The 15,423-nt window shown below is 41.9% G+C and overlaps 1 protein-coding gene and 1 long non-coding RNA gene across 8 annotated transcripts in view; both read right to left on the reverse strand.

Annotated features, from left to right (window-relative positions):
* GC6 (golgin Putative 6) overlaps positions 1 to 15,423 on the reverse strand; it is a 37,681-nt gene that overhangs the window by 16,287 nt on the left and 5,971 nt on the right. For all 7 annotated transcript variants that reach the window (XR_016056581.1, XR_016056572.1, XR_016056529.1 and 4 more), the window contains exons 3-10: positions 9,727 to 9,782; positions 7,698 to 7,825; positions 7,530 to 7,582; positions 6,873 to 7,019; positions 6,699 to 6,772; positions 6,504 to 6,573; positions 5,190 to 5,243; positions 5,003 to 5,098 (exon numbers count right to left, since the gene is read on the reverse strand). Coding sequence is in view for 2 of the 7 variants with exons in the window: in XM_088868292.1 (XP_088724418.1) it covers positions 5,003 to 5,098; positions 5,190 to 5,243; positions 6,504 to 6,573; positions 6,699 to 6,772; positions 6,873 to 7,019; positions 7,530 to 7,582; positions 7,698 to 7,825; positions 9,727 to 9,782 (678 nt within the window). In the remaining 5 variants the exon portion in view is untranslated. The remainder of the gene's footprint in view (positions 1 to 5,002; positions 5,099 to 5,189; positions 5,244 to 6,503; positions 6,574 to 6,698; positions 6,773 to 6,872; positions 7,020 to 7,529; positions 7,583 to 7,697; positions 7,826 to 9,726; positions 9,783 to 15,423) is intronic.
* LOC148783469 (uncharacterized) lies at positions 1,367 to 3,343 on the reverse strand. The gene is made up of 2 exons (XR_016056845.1): positions 3,257 to 3,343; positions 1,367 to 3,177 (listed from the first exon to the last, which is right to left on the reverse strand). It is a non-coding gene; the product is annotated as an uncharacterized LOC148783469 (long non-coding RNA).

Here is a 15,423-nt window from a genome sequence, read left to right on the forward strand (position 1 = left end):
TGGGAATGAGGGTGATAAAAACAGTTTCTTAAGCAAGGATCACTATAAAAGATTAATCATGTGGGTCCATTACAAAAATTGCAAACCCCCTACCTACATTGGTCTGCCTGCAACGCACACATCGCCATTTTTGGCACCAATCAGTTGGATTGGACGACTCCCACTCGAATATCGATTGATGATTACATATAAGACTGTTGTGATGGATTGTTTCCAAACAAGAAATACTGTGATAGTTAAGCTCTCTTTTGCAAAGCATGACAATGAAAGACATTGCAATATACTATTCCCAATAGCTTTCCTTTGTTGAAGATTGCTAGGGGCTCAAAAACACATACACGAGATAGACCTCACACTTCCATGCATACATGTTATTCCATCACCCATAAGGCAACCCCATGATGGCTTGATTTGGTTGACCAACACCCAAGCGAAGCAATAGAAGTCCTCCGGGAGGAGGAAAGGAGCCAATGAACTAGCCCCAAGGAAGTTAAGCATATTAACATTCCTTAATGGAACCATAATGTGACTAACTTTTATGTCTCCTTCCATCTTCTTCCTTCTCTCTCCTTGCCCTCTCTTTCGTTGCCTTTCTTTGAAACTAAATATGATTCATGATTCAATACGTGTGTAAAGTCGTGAATTGTAAAATATGTAGGAAATCATGGCATTCATAAACTTTGTAGGTCATAAAAATTCGATATCCACACTCCCAAATTAGAGGATACTCGATTTCAAGTTTGTGGAATCGTGGTTTCGCTTACTCATAAGGATGATTTTTGGCATAGGGATCTGGATCCAATGAACTTGGATTGACCTCACCAATTTCTTAGATTGAGATGCCAAATATCAAAGAATTGCTCGGAATCAAGATCCCATGTCTTCAAGAGCGGGATCTAGCTTCTGAAGCGGAAGCGACCCCCTCCTTAGAAGATCCTACTAACTATGCTCAAAAGAAACATTTCTAATCTTTATTTGTTGTATCTATTCTTGCTACTTGATTTTTTTGATTACAGTTCTAGGAGCAACCTGTCTGTGTATTGCCTATACCCACATCATGGGTTTTTGTAAGCACATATTATATGCAATATAGCCGACCTCAAACCATTGAATAAGGCTTGGATGATGATGATGATATTATACGCAATATAATGTCAGCAATTCTCCAAAGAACCAAAAACAAATGCACATAATAACCTCCACCACTTTGCTTGATCCCTAAAAACAAGAAAGCCTACCACTTCAACACAATATAATGTCACCAATTCTCCAAATAACAAAAAACAAGAGCACAAAATAACCTCCACCACTTTACCTAATCCCTAAAACCAAGAAAGCCTACCACTTCAACACAATACAAAGAGAATTGGCTCTCTAAATCAAAGAGAGTTTTTTTTTGAAGTTGTTAACTTTTGTATTAATAAAAGAGGTATTACAGTAGTCCTTCGAGATAGCCCACAGGCCGCGCTTCTCAGCAAAAATAGGCTTACCCAAAAAGGCCCTATACAAAAAATGAGTGGGGCTTATAAAATGTGCCCATTACAACAGATATACAAAGAGATGCAATGGACCCAAAAAGTCGAGGCTACAAAAACGAGTAGGGTTGAAACACCAAGATGAGCAAACCAGTCCTTGAGCTCTCCTTCCTTAGCCAGTTATTCCGCCAGGGTGTTTGATTCCCAAATATGCCTCCATAAGACGGCTGTATCCCTGCAAATGTGCATAATCTCACCATAAATCGAAGTAAGGTACCAGGGGAGGGCTGCCTTTCCAGAAGCCCAAGTGATTATATTTTGGGCATCTCCTTCCACAATCAGAGGTTGTCCCCATGCGAGGTCAAATAATTTGAATCCCGAAAGAAAGGCCAAGGACTCTGCTAGCTGGGAATCGGCATGGCCAATGAACTTGGAGAAAGAGGCCAGAATATTGCCACGGTCTTCTTTGAAGACACCACCTACGCCAACTGGGCCGGGGTTTCCCAAAGAGCACCTGTCAAAATTCATTTTGTGAGGCGTGCCGGAGGGGGAGACGAGGTGGTTGGAGCAAGAGGACATTTTCCCAGTTTTGTAGAAAACTCGAAGCCGAAATGCCTTTGAAAGCCTTGTGATTAGAAGCCTAGAAATTATCTGAGTTGTAGTCTTGTCGAAGAGAGCCGAGGCTTCACACCTGGATCCTCGAAAAATCCTCGTATTTCTTTTGACCCAAATTACCCAAATGGTTGCCGCCATGGAGGCTTTTCAAAGGAGCCTACCTGCCTTTGGTCAATAAGAGTCCAAGGAGAGACTAAGGAGTGCTGGGAGGGAAACCAGTGTTACCCAAGAGAGGTCGCAGAGGCAAAGGAGTCGGCTCCATAGATTGAAGGCAAGGTTGCAATGAATAAAGAGGTGAGGTTGCTCTCGGCTTCACAAAGGCACATGACGCAGCGGTTAGGAATGGGAATACCCTTGCGTTGTAAATGATCGACAGTAAGCACCTTTTCGAAGCACGCTATTCAGTTGAAAGCTTGTACTTTGGGTGGGGCTATAGTGAACCACACCTTGGATACCACCGAGGTCGGAGACTGGGGAGAGGTTGGAGGTTGCAGCAGTTTTTTGTAGAAGGAGGCAACTGAGAAAGAACCAAAGGGTGAGGGGGTCCACAGCATACTATCCGGAACCAGAGAAAGCAAGGAAAGTTGAGTGTAACAAGGAGGAAAGAGAGAGAAAATCCAAGGTTTCTCTATCGAAGAGGGCCCTTCTGAAAGATGGGTTCCAGACCCTACGACTACCTAAGATGGGCATCTCGTCCTCAATGGAAGAGGATGTATTGGTGGCCAAGGAAAAGAGAGAGGGGAGCCGATCCCTAAGTGGAGTGTGGTCCAACTATAGGTCTAACCAGAAGCGAGTTTTGTCGCCTCTCCTAGGATGGAAGCAAATGTTTTGTTGAAAGAGGGAGAAAGAAGACATCATTGACTTCCAAGCCCCAGACGTCCTAGAGGGACGAGTCCCTGCCGGTAGCCAGTGAGAAGGGTGGATTCAGTATTTGCTGCGGGTACCTTGAGTCCAAAGCAAGTTATTGTGATTTGTAGCTTGCCACCACCATTTTTCGAGTAGGAGTGTTTTGTTTCCTCAAAATTCAAATCCCAAGCCCCCCCAGATGCTTCGGTTGGCAGACTTTATCCCAAGAAATGACATGGATCTAAATCAAAGAGAGTTAGTTATTAAAAAAAATCCGGATAGCCTTTTTATTTTATCACATAAAATCAAGACATACCCACCATGAGTATTGGACATGCCTGCTCTAAAAATGACTTTCCAGTAGGGAGATAAGGATGCGATCCAATCTCATCATAATCAGAGCTCCTAGATCATTAGTTCAAGTAAGACACCCACCACCATTAAGAAGATTCAATCCCTCATATTAAACAAAATTTGAATCTAGACATGACTAACAGTAATCTGATGTCATCTTCCCCAAACCACCCGAAAAAATTTTCAAAAAAATGAACCTGATAAACGTGAAGTCAATTCTGAAGCATAACGGCGACTTTACACTTTGCCCTATGCATAATTAATACAAATAGCAAAAAAGGTTCTCTTCCAAATCTTCTTTCATCGCTGACAGTCAAATATGGAAACTAAAAAGGAAATTCAATAAAATAAAAAAAGAATCCAATTTAAATTCTTCTTTTGTTCCAGAGCCTATGGGCGTATATCACAAACGCTGAAGTCAAAGATGCTTAATTACAACATCGATGGTGCTCCTAGGGTTCTACTAAGCATCAGGCACGCATTAGTTAAGTAAGAGGGGCACAAGAAAAATATGAAATCGGAAGGCTTCTTGCACTTGGATTAGAAGGAAGTGTACATATGTTATGATGAGGTATATACAAAATATCTCGAATGTAAAATTGAGGTCATGAAAATGAATAGCTTGCCAGTATGAGCAATTGCAATGGCCAAAGTTGTCAACCACTGGTGCGAGCAAATACGAAGTATTCGCTCAACCTATTTTTTCCCTGTGATTTATTTAGAATACATGGAGTTCTTATATATCAGGGGTTTCCGAGGTTTCAGGGAGGAAGGGAAGGGGGATGGGTTGGGAATCTAAACATTTGACAGTCAAAGTAAGAGAACTAGGAGCCTAAATATCCAGAGGGATTATTAAGGATAAAATTGAAATGAACTGATCAGTTAGGAGATTCAATTTGAAATGAAATGGGGGAGATTCCAAAAAACATAGCCTTTCTCTTTTATCTCTTAGTTGTATTACAAATTAACAGTACCATATTCATTCGGAAGAAATATCATTAGTGTACCTCAATGAAAAAATGGAAGCACTCTCTTCCTTATGAAGCCTAATACTTCTGAGAGATTTTAACATTACAAACAAAAAGGAAGAAATACTGCAAGCTGATAAAAGGAGATTACATGAATGATAATGGTCCCAGTTTAAAGGTGATTTCCAAGATAATTAGTTGAAAAAGTCAGCATTGCTTAACTTAAGCAAAATTCTAGAGATGTCCATGGTTAGATTTTGTGTCAAAGTGATCATGTGCGAACATCCTTGCCATGGTACAATCGTCTTGTTATTGTAGGGTAGTCATGCTTGATAAAAATGATCAACTTGTTCATGCAATTTCACAATTGTTGCATGAAATAAGTACCCCATCATTTCATTCACTTTAACTAGATCAATAAAATAACGAGTAATTTCATAGAATGCTAACGAAAATGAAGCCTTCTATGTCACAACTTCTTAACCTGCTAAGTATTTCCTATTTTCTGTTTTCTATTATTCTCCGATACATTTGTAGTTCTTTAGACATTGTCATGTAGTTCTAGCAAGACCAAGAAACTTTTGACAAAAAAAATACTGCACAACAATGAAACAAACTATAAACTTTCACAAAATTAGTAACAGTTACAGTGCTCATAGGCGATTCATTAAGCAATATGAGAGAAAATTGTAATTTAAAATTCACTGGTGGCTGGCCAGTACACTTTACTGCTTAAGAAACCACCTGCACAACAACACCACCTTCAGAGCCTCCCTCCTCTTTAATTATGCTAAAGATCTTCTCAAATGCACCCTCAAAAACTACAATTTTCTGAATTTCCTGAAAAATATATTGTGGCAGCAAGGTATTAGAACATATCACTCCACAGAAACACTGAAAATGTGGCCAACAAGAAGAATAGCAAAATCACCTCAGCTTCACGAGTCAGATATGTGAGTAGTAGAAGAGCTTCATTCCGAAGTACCTGAAAACAACATAATAAACTTCGCTATAATTAATCAAATTAAGGAGTCATAAATATTCTTATTAACAGCTTAACCAGATCAGATCACAATCGACATTTCACAGGAAGCTCTTTCACCTTTTTTATATAATCATGTACTACAAAATTCATAAAAATTTCCAAAACCGCAAAACGCTATCAATTTAAAAAATAAAACCTAAATCATTTCATCGTCCTTAAGGTAGACTGAGGTAGGCATGCAAATAGGAATGGCCAACGTGAAAATGATCTCAAAAGTTTCAAATTCAATAACATGAATGGTGATTGTCTTTCGCCATTTTTGGACTTTTAAGGTCTAGTGATTATGGGTTGTAGGGAGGTTATAAACTTGCCTCTCAGATGGGACCACAATCTCCTAAAGTGTTGAACAAAATACGCAAGCCAATAGCTTCAATGGTGCTGTACCTTATTAGGGGAAACTTGAGCAAAAAAACTTAACAAAAGATAAATGAAAGTTAACTTGGGATAAATGTGATCATGGATGGATGTAGAATCAGAAGAGTGCAAAGGAGCATTGAACCTACCAAAGGTGCATCCCAGGTTAACATCAACACCCAAATAGGCTTTCCTCAAATTTTTTGTCCAAACTGAGCAAGGGCTATAGAGATTCTGGAAGTACGACAGGAAATTTAGGAATCCACTCATTGGCTTTATAGTTGCAATCTGAATCTTGTCCTTATTTATACTATTAAAGGTAACACATCAATGCCAATTAATACTACAATTCACATGAAAGAAAACTACATCAAGATTTGCCAGACAGCGCACCTCTAACTTTTTTTTATAACAATTTTTCTAGACAGACAAGGATATATTTCCACCATTTGGGTACGTGGAGTTATAACCACGGCACTATTTTTCTGTTGCACACATTAAAGAGTAATATGTGTCCCATATTGGCACACCTATCCATAGGGGAGTTAATGTTGCACGCCTGTCCCCAACATGGCTGACAAAACACCCCTATCAGTACAAGAGAAAGAAAAAGAGCATCTTGTTTTCTGTATTCCCAAAAAAAGAGGAACTTCTTGGATACAATTACAACCATTTGAGACCTACAGTTTTGGCGTTAAGGCAATAATAGAGGGTATTCCGTTGACGCTACTAAGATGTCGAAACTCCAAAACGGCTAATTGTCTATTACAGCAATGAATAACAGCATAATATTATATCAAACTAAATAATAAACCACATGACATACTAAGGAAGAAATCCCACTACCTCCCGGTCCATAAGCATGTCCATAAGCCGGGTGATTCCACGAGGAGTTGCCAAAATTGCTTCCTGCAACCTGTGGAAAGATAATGAGGAAGGTGTAAACTCAAGTAGACTAGAAATTTACTTAAGAAGTTTCCTCAAAATCCATTATCAAAAAGAAGGGGCAGCAGAACATCATACACCTCACAAACAAAATACCTGTTTGGAGAATTTGTGAGAAGAGCTGTCAAAGTTTGCAATGTGTAGTACCGAATATAGAAGTCATCTTCTGACTAACCAATTATGCCAACCAGTTAAATAACATAATCTTGGTTGAACAATATGGATAAGCTACTTAAAGTCAAACCATGCAAAGATTCAAAAAGTTCATACCAGCAAACTTAAAAGAAGAGAAATGCTTTCTGATTCTCTAGAGAGCAGATCAGAGTTCATTAATGCTGGTTGAACTTCATTCCTTAGTCCATGTGTATAACCCAGAGGAGTCAAAGAGCTTACAAGAGTTTCCAGTGCACCTCGAGCCTGTGGAGCATCGAAAGCACAAAGAACATAATGAACAACATTTTTAAGTAACACCAGAAGAGAGAAAAGCACTTGAATACATCCCTTCTCCAACCTAGCCTAACCCAAATTTCCACAGGAAATCAAAATCAAATTCAAACAGAAGCCAAAAGAACTCTAAATATCATGGATTTTTTGTTTTCTTGATAAATAAATCACCACAACAATTTGAGTCAATCTCAATTGAGAAAACCAAGGCAAGCCAGATCCGCAGCATGTACCTACTCGCTCTGAATTTGCAGCAATATTTCGCTTTACTTTTATATGTGTAATATTTAGTTTTTTGAATGTTAAATAATCTTAAGAAAATAAAACTGAAATATTTTCATAAAGTCGAAATGTAAATTTAATCATTTTTATGACAAGAAAATACAATAATCTCCACCTATAATAAATGATGGCAACGTACTAAGGTGGATAAATGTATATGACATGATTGCAAGAATGAAGGGAAGAGAAGAAAAGGTGCACCATTTCTACATCATCTCGCTCTTCTTTTAAAACAGACAAAAGCACTGGGAAGCCTGTAACCAGGAGAAAAACAATGGCATCATTAGCATATCTTGATTGGGGAACGGAGAAAAGTTTGTCACAATTCAAATTACAATTACATTCTATATGTGGCAAAGAGGAACTCACCCATTGCTCCAAATGCCAACTGGGCAGAACGACTTTCTGCAACAATAGACTGAAGTTCAGCCATGGCAGCACGTCTATCGTCAGCTAAAACGCCATTGCTTATTCGATCCAGCAAACGCTCAACATGTCTTAGAAACATACCACCAAAAGAAAAGAATTTCCAACAAGAAAAGAATCATTAGCATCATCATCCGAGCCTTATCCCACCTATTTGGGGCCAGCTACAAGAATCATGTTCCACCATTCCGCTCTATCAAGGGCCATACTCTCAATCACACAGATTCAATATTAAATGCAAAAAAAGAAGAAGGAATTCTATATAAAATGCAAATATTTAAAATAATATAACAGTATGTGCTTCATGACAAACGTAAGTGCAACAATTTAGAAGGCCGAGAACAAACAACACCAAAAGTGGAACAAGAGTTTTCAGTTTTCAAGTTAAATTGCAAAACGTGATTCAAAGTAAGTGAAACAAGCTAATCAGGATTTACCCAAAAACAAATTAAAAAAAACTAGCTAATCTGGAACAAGTGATTCAAGTTAAACGCGACCCACTTATACACATGGAATTGCATAGACCTATTGCCATTTCTCAGAAAAATCAGTCATCTGATCCAATTTTCTTTTTCTTTTTCCTTTTTGAGAAATACATATGTCCAAGTTTGTAATGCCAACTTGACACAAAAAATTGATGCTTCACTCACAACCACCTGCCCACACGAGGGCCAAGCTTGCTAAAAGGTGCATCCATCAAGCATACCTCTCTACCAAGTGAGAGGACTACGGTTGAATTGAAAAAAAAAAAAAGGAATTTCCAGCACGATAACAGCATAGAATTCTGCCAATTTTAAAGATGGCAGAGTAGCCCACCTCCCATGCGCCATTGACAATTAACAATATCCAGACTTCAAATGTTGGCATGACATGACTAATTATTCTAGAAACCAACCTAGGAAATTTTTATAGCAGATTGCTTTATTGCCATAGAGCATCTCAATTCTGAGAAGCTCATTCTGGTATGAACAATTGTGATGTTAGTAACATCACAAACCATTGTGCCAACATTGGTAGCCAATGGGAACATAAGAGAGCAAGGCTAAAATCCTTAGAACCCCTTCCTAGGTTTAAAATCTGCCTGAGACTCTCTAAGGGATTGTTGGTACTTGGTGCAGAAGCAAGGAGCCATGTTATTTACGCCTCTTTGAACACCTCAGAGAAGGTAAATTCTTGTACCTCCAATCAATTTTTTTCTTGGATTTTGAGGCCCACAAATGCATTCCTTTCCAAATACAGATACTCACTTCTTGACCATTTGGCACAGTGTCAATCACATTCTTTATGTAATTCTCCAAGTATTTTGTTGCATGTGTTCTCTTTCTCTTGTATAACATGGGCTATTGACCAATAGATGAGTAGTTGCCTAGTTGGTACCGTCTGAACAGAGCTTATGAGGATAGGCCACAGGAATTAAAGTAGGAACCGTATGAACTACAACTCTACCACAGTTTATTGAAGAAATCATGGTTGTCCACTTCTCATGGTTTATCTCACAAGTGATTTACATGCCATTTATGAGTGGAGGGACCATGAGTAAATCCTCCCCATAAGTAATGAATAGCCTATAACATGACATGCGTAACCGAAGCACACAAGCAGTTATCATCTAGTAAGTGGAAATTCAATTGTTTAAAGTTCTTCCAACATGCCTACTGAATAAGCCTTTGTACTAGAGGGTTTCAGACTTGACAAAAGAATATTTCTTGCACTGTTGCACACAATCTTGATCATTATGATGTCAATCAGAATTCATTGTAACCTAGGGGCTGTAAGAATTATTGTCACTCAAGCACAAACCAAGATTAAATTCACAAGGTGCAAAGGCCACAGAGCAGACTATTTACTTATGAAAAACTGCTAAGAACCCCTAGGAGCACTAAACTTGATGCTCGTCCGCTTCAAATACCACTTTTGAGGTGGGATAAATATCTCGAGAAGTTCAATATACAACAAAAGGAATAAATTATACCTATCTTCATCTGCAGTTGATTGATCCTCATTTCCAAAAACAAGTCCACCAACACCCTGCAAAGGCTTTTCCGGTATGTAAGTATCATACCAAATCACTGAAATATGGAATATAAAAAAGTTTGACAGAAAATTTTACCTTACACTGAATCGAGAAGTGGGCAGAAAAGAGGAATTCACAACGGAATATACATTCAAATTTCTCATACAAATTGATGTTTAAAAAAAACATAATAACAACTAAATCAGAAGTCAAAATCACATAAATGAAGAAACAATGTTCTTAAGTAACTACTTGATATCATAATATCATAATTTCCAGAAATTGTACATCTATTTTATTGAGTTAAAATCGGAATCCAAACCAGTTTATATAGGAAACAAGAGGATTTCAATGGCAGGGTCAAAGCCGAAAAAACAAGCTAGAATCTTTGTAACTAAGATAAATCAGAAGAAAAAATTACAAAAAACAATAAACCATACACCGAGCATCAGGAATGTCCTGAACAAAAAGATTTGATCAACAAAAGGCTCATTTAGCAAGCTTACCAGAGGCTTAATTGGTTCTGATATGTAAGGACATTATCATCTTCCCCAAAATATTTTCTTTTTGAGAAAGTTCACTATTATTGTATTATTGAATAATAGAGTATACAAAAAATGAGGTGACCCAGAAAGGGCACACAATACATGGTCCCATAGGGTCCAAAAATGCTTTACAAGAATTACAGAAGCAGGCAAAGAAAAGGGTGGCCTCAAAAGCCTAACGCCCCATTGGAGAATTAGAATAGGCCCCCTCCCTAGCCAATCAATCTGCGTCAGAGTTGTCTTCTCTCAAAGCATGGCACCATGAGATTCTGAAACCATGGGATAAGTGCGAAATCTCGTCGAATACATAGTCTAGACACCACGGCCAAGAGAAGAGATTAGATGCCTATGAGATGACGTTCTTGGAGTCCCCTTCCACCACCAGATCAGAACTCCATGTGTGGTCCAACTTGCCAAGGCCCTCCAAGAGGGCTAGTGCCTCGGCAAGAGTGGTGTCCACCATACCAATAGAGCAGGATTGCGATAACAAGGTACATCCATTACTCAATTGAAAGAGACCACCAATTCCGGATGGTCCTGGGTTCCAAGGGAGAAACCATTGATGTTAAGCTTAATGGATCCTGGTTTTGGTGGTCTCCAAAGTGATGCCCGCGAGATCCTAGGTTAGGCCAGGCACAGCAAATTCTGCCAATTGCTATGGAAATCATTTAAGGAGAAGTCCTTGAAGAGCTTGTGGTTCGTGGCCCAAAAGGACACTAGGTTCCTGATTTTCTCGGCCAGCACCGTGACCGTGGATCTCTCTCCCCTGAAATTTATGTGGTTCCTTCCTATCCATAACACACAGATAATGGCTGAGATAGAGGCTTTCCAAAAGTACTCTCCCTGCCTTGGACCAGGGAGTCTAGAGAAAGCCTGAAACAAATGGAGGATGGATCTAGAAGTGACCTAGGGCCACTCGAAAAGACACAGAAGATTGGTCCATAAGGCTCTAGCAAACTCACAATTGAGGAAAAGATGGGCATTGGACTCTTCAGCCTCCATCCACAAGATGCATCTACTTGAGCATTGCAAACCTCTTCTTTGAAGGTGATCAACAGTCAGCACTCTATCGTGGAGCGCAATCCAGCAAAACACCTGTATCCTAGGTGGTAAGAAGGGAAGCCAAGCTTTGGAGGCTAGACTGAGGGTGGGACAAGCAAGGTAGGGATTCAAGTTGAGGGTCCGAACAAAGGAGGACACTGAGATTAATCCCGATGCTGCTGGAGCCCAAATAATCTTGTTGTCTACAAAGAAAGAGAGGAATACAGAATGAAGTTCAGAAAAACCCCTAAGGTCATCGAGTTCGTGATCATTGAGGGGTCTCCTGAAGTTACGCGTCCAAGATCTATAGGACCCCGAAACACCGAAGTTCTCGGCCACAGAGGACTGAGCATCACAGGTTAAGAGGAATAGGTTAGGGAACTAATCCCTGAGAGGTGTGTGACCGATCCAAGTGTCAGTCCAAAACTTCACCCTATTCCCCTCCCGTAGACTAAATTAAATGTGTTGGAGGAAAGTGTCTCGGCAATGAAGTATGGACATCCAGAAGCTAGAGATATGCCCACTGATTCTGCATTCGGGAGTCCAATGGTCATTGCCATAGCAATATTTGTGCTTGATGACCTCCCTCCAAAGGTGGCCTGGTTGGGTTGCATACCTCCACCACCACTTGCCCAAAATGGCAATGTTGTGGTCTCTGAGGTTGCGAATACCCAGGCCCCCCCTGAGATTTAGGTAAACATAGCTTGGACCAAGATATGAGAAGAAACTTGTGTCTGTGATCCCCAGACCCAAGAATTCCCTCATCATTTGCTCCAATCTCGCGGCCACTAAGGCACGGATAAGAAATAAAGACATCTGAACTATGAGAGTGTTGGCTAGGGTGGCCTTGATTAGCGCGAGTCTTCCCACCTTGGATAGGAACCTGCCTTTCCAGCCCACGAATCTCCGATTGTATTTGTTGATTATATGACTCCATTGCGAGAGTCGTGGCATGCCAAGGCAAAGGGGAAGTCCGAGGTACATAAAGGGGAAGTTCTTGACAAAGCAGCCCCATCTATCAGTGAGTAACCGGACTAGAGATGGGTCGGTGCAGACCCCCATCATCTTGGATTTGGCTAGGTTAGCCTTAAGCTAGTAGTCATTTCAATATACTTTAGAAACAGCAGCAATGTATCAACGCGTTGCACAGAGGAGTCGCAGAAGATGAGGGTGTCATCCGCGTATTGCAAGTGCGAGATGAAAGGATATCGATTGCTTGATTGGAATCCTCTCATGAAGCCTGCTTGGTAGAACCTTGAGATTGAGATACTGAAGACCTCAGCCATGATAGCGAACAAGAAAGGCGACAAAGGGTTGCCCTGGTGGAGACCTCTACTAGCCGAGAAGAAGCCTTTAGGGGTCCCATTTATGAGTATTGAGAAGATGGGGTTGGAGAAACACTCTTTGATCCAGTTTCTCCACTTAGGCCCAAAGGCCATCCTTCTAAGGATTGCATCAAGAACTGACCAATCAACATAGTCATAAGCTTTCTCCCAATCTAATTTTATGACAAGTTCCGGGATTTTAGATATGGAGCGAGTGTGGATGCACTCGTGGGTGATTAGAGCCCATCCAAGATCTGGCGGCCTTTGACAAAAGCCCCTTGGGTGGGGGAAATGACTGAATTAAGGCCATGAGGATTTCGACCTCCAGGAATGGTCTTTCCAACTAGGTTACTTTCTCAGGAGAGAGGGTAAGGAAGGCGAGGTCATGCATGATGGGTCTCGCCCTAGAAAAGGAAGAGAAGAGATTAGAGAAGAAGAGTACAAGAACCTGCTTGATGAGGTGGGGTTGGTCAATAACTGAGTCATCGACTTTTAAGTGGGTGATCGAGTTCTCACGTCTTCTACAGTTTGCTATCTTGTGGAAGAACCTTGTGTTCAGATCTCCCAGCTTCAACCATCTGACCTTGGCTCTCTGGGACCACTAGATCTCCTCCTTATAGAGAGTGGAATGATAATCGAATTTGGCCTTGGATCGAAGCTCACGTTCTGCTGGGAGTAGTGGTTTGGACTCCTCCAATTCATCCCACACATGAATGGCTTGGAGCAGCGCTTCCTTTTGTGAGTGAAAGTTCCCTGGGTGTTGGGACTTCCAAGTTTTGAAGGTGGATTTCAGCAGCTGGAGTTTCCTTTGGACCTTGAACCCTGCCCATCCGTGGACCTGAGTTTGGAGGGATTTCCACGATGAAGCCACCAAGTTTCAAAACGAAACGGCTTTGGACCTTGAGAGACAGCTTGGGTGTCTAAGAGTAAAGGGTGATGGTCCGATGTTGGTTTGGGTCAAACAGTGGAGTGGGTGCTTGGGAAGGTGTGGTCCCATTCCAAAGAAATAATAAAACGGTCCAACTTGGAGAGGGAGGGATTGAGGGAATTGTCAGATCAGGTAAACTGAGCCCCTTCCAGAGGGATGCCGATTAGCTGATTCTGGAAGATAAAGTCCAAAAAATGGATCATTGCCGGTGAGATGGATTGATTGGAACTGCGATCATGGGACCATCGCGTGACATTGAAGTCCCCCCCCCAAACACCATGTAGCAAGGGCCCTAAAAGCTAAGGCCTACAGTTCTTCCTAGAAGGAAGGCCTCAGGCTATGGGAATTGGGGCCATACAGTGCCAAACATTTCCACGGCAGTCCGTCCAAAAGCCTTGAGAGGATTACCGTGGCTGAGAATTGGCCAATGTTAAAGTCCAAAAGTCATGTAGGGTGGGGTCCCAGGGTATCCAAATCCCACCCGAAGCTCCTAGTGCCCGAACCTACAAGGCCTAAATCCCCAAATACCCCGGACAACAGGGAGGGTGGGGGAGGGAGTTTGGTTTGGATCACAACAAAGAGGAAGGGGGAATACTTGGCACAGATATCTCAAACCGCACACCTTTTTTGCAAGTGGCCCAAGCCACGGATATTCCACATCAAGATCCTCATTGGGTGGGGTGGGATTGGTCGGTGCGCCTCGTAAGGCGCCTTGAATAGAGCCTAGCCAAAGGGCCCAGGTCGTTAGGTGAAGATTATGGGGGACCCGATGGTTAAACTTTGTCATATAGTTTAGCCCAAAAGGCAAGAGGTTAGACGGTTCTCTTTGGCCCTTTATCTTGGCTATGAAGGGGGATTTGGTATCAACAGTGATGAAGTCTTCCAAAACCTCCTTGGGGCCATTGAATTTGAAGCCCATTACCCTCAGGGCTTCGTGAGTGTTGCCTTGAGAACAGTCTACGTCGTAGACAAATGTGGAGTCGATAGAGGTCACCGACTCTGTTTGGAAGCTATCAAGCGAGATCCGGGATGAAGTTGGGGATGCAAGAGGCATGGCAGTGTTGGAGTTGATGAAGGGTGGGGAGGTGAGCCCAAGAGATGACGAGGATCCACCTAGGGGAGAAGGGGGGAAAAGAGACTGGAGGGGCAGCCAGCGAGGTTGAGCGGGATAGAAAGGAATAGGGGTCGGAGGAAGGGAAATGAGGGAAAGGAGCACAGACTGTTGAAAGGGGATGGGTGGAGGGGAGGAGGTATATTGAGGGGAAACTAGGAGTAAAGCAGTCTCAGTCGCCTCCTTGGGCGAGTTAAGGAACGGATGGGGGCCCTTAGAGATGCAGGGAGGAGGGTGCCCAAAGGTTCGTCTTGGATACAGTGCCATGCCGAGATCTGGATGGGGGGAGAGGTGTTGGATCTCTGTTGAGGGGACTAGCATGTAGGTTGGTAGGGATGAGGAGGTCCCCATAGTAGAGGGGGGGGAAGACAAGGGGGGCTGAGAGGATGAATAGGAGGCACTAAGGGAAAGGCTGTGGGATGAGAGGTTAGGGACTGTACAGAGACGGGGAATTGTGGGGGGGGAGGGGGGGGGGGGGGGGAGGGGAAGGCAGGTGGTTGTGCAATATGGAGTCGAAGAAGGCACATGGGGAAGGCCCAAAAGCCCGAAGTGAAGCCCTGAGATGGAGAGGGGAGGAGTTGATGGGAATGTGTGCATTCATCACTGCTAGTCTTGATGGAGGTGAGGCCTCCAAGGCCAACCCACCAGCGCTCTGCCGGCAGCAGACACGGTGCAATAGGAGGAAAAGAGCGATGCCTATCATCT

Source organism: Amborella trichopoda, chromosome 1 (assembly GCF_054954075.1).
Source record: "Amborella trichopoda isolate Santa Cruz 75 chromosome 1, AtrichopodaSantaCruz75HAP2 v2.0, whole genome shotgun sequence".
In the NCBI taxonomy this organism is placed as follows: domain Eukaryota; kingdom Viridiplantae; phylum Streptophyta; class Magnoliopsida; order Amborellales; family Amborellaceae; genus Amborella; species Amborella trichopoda.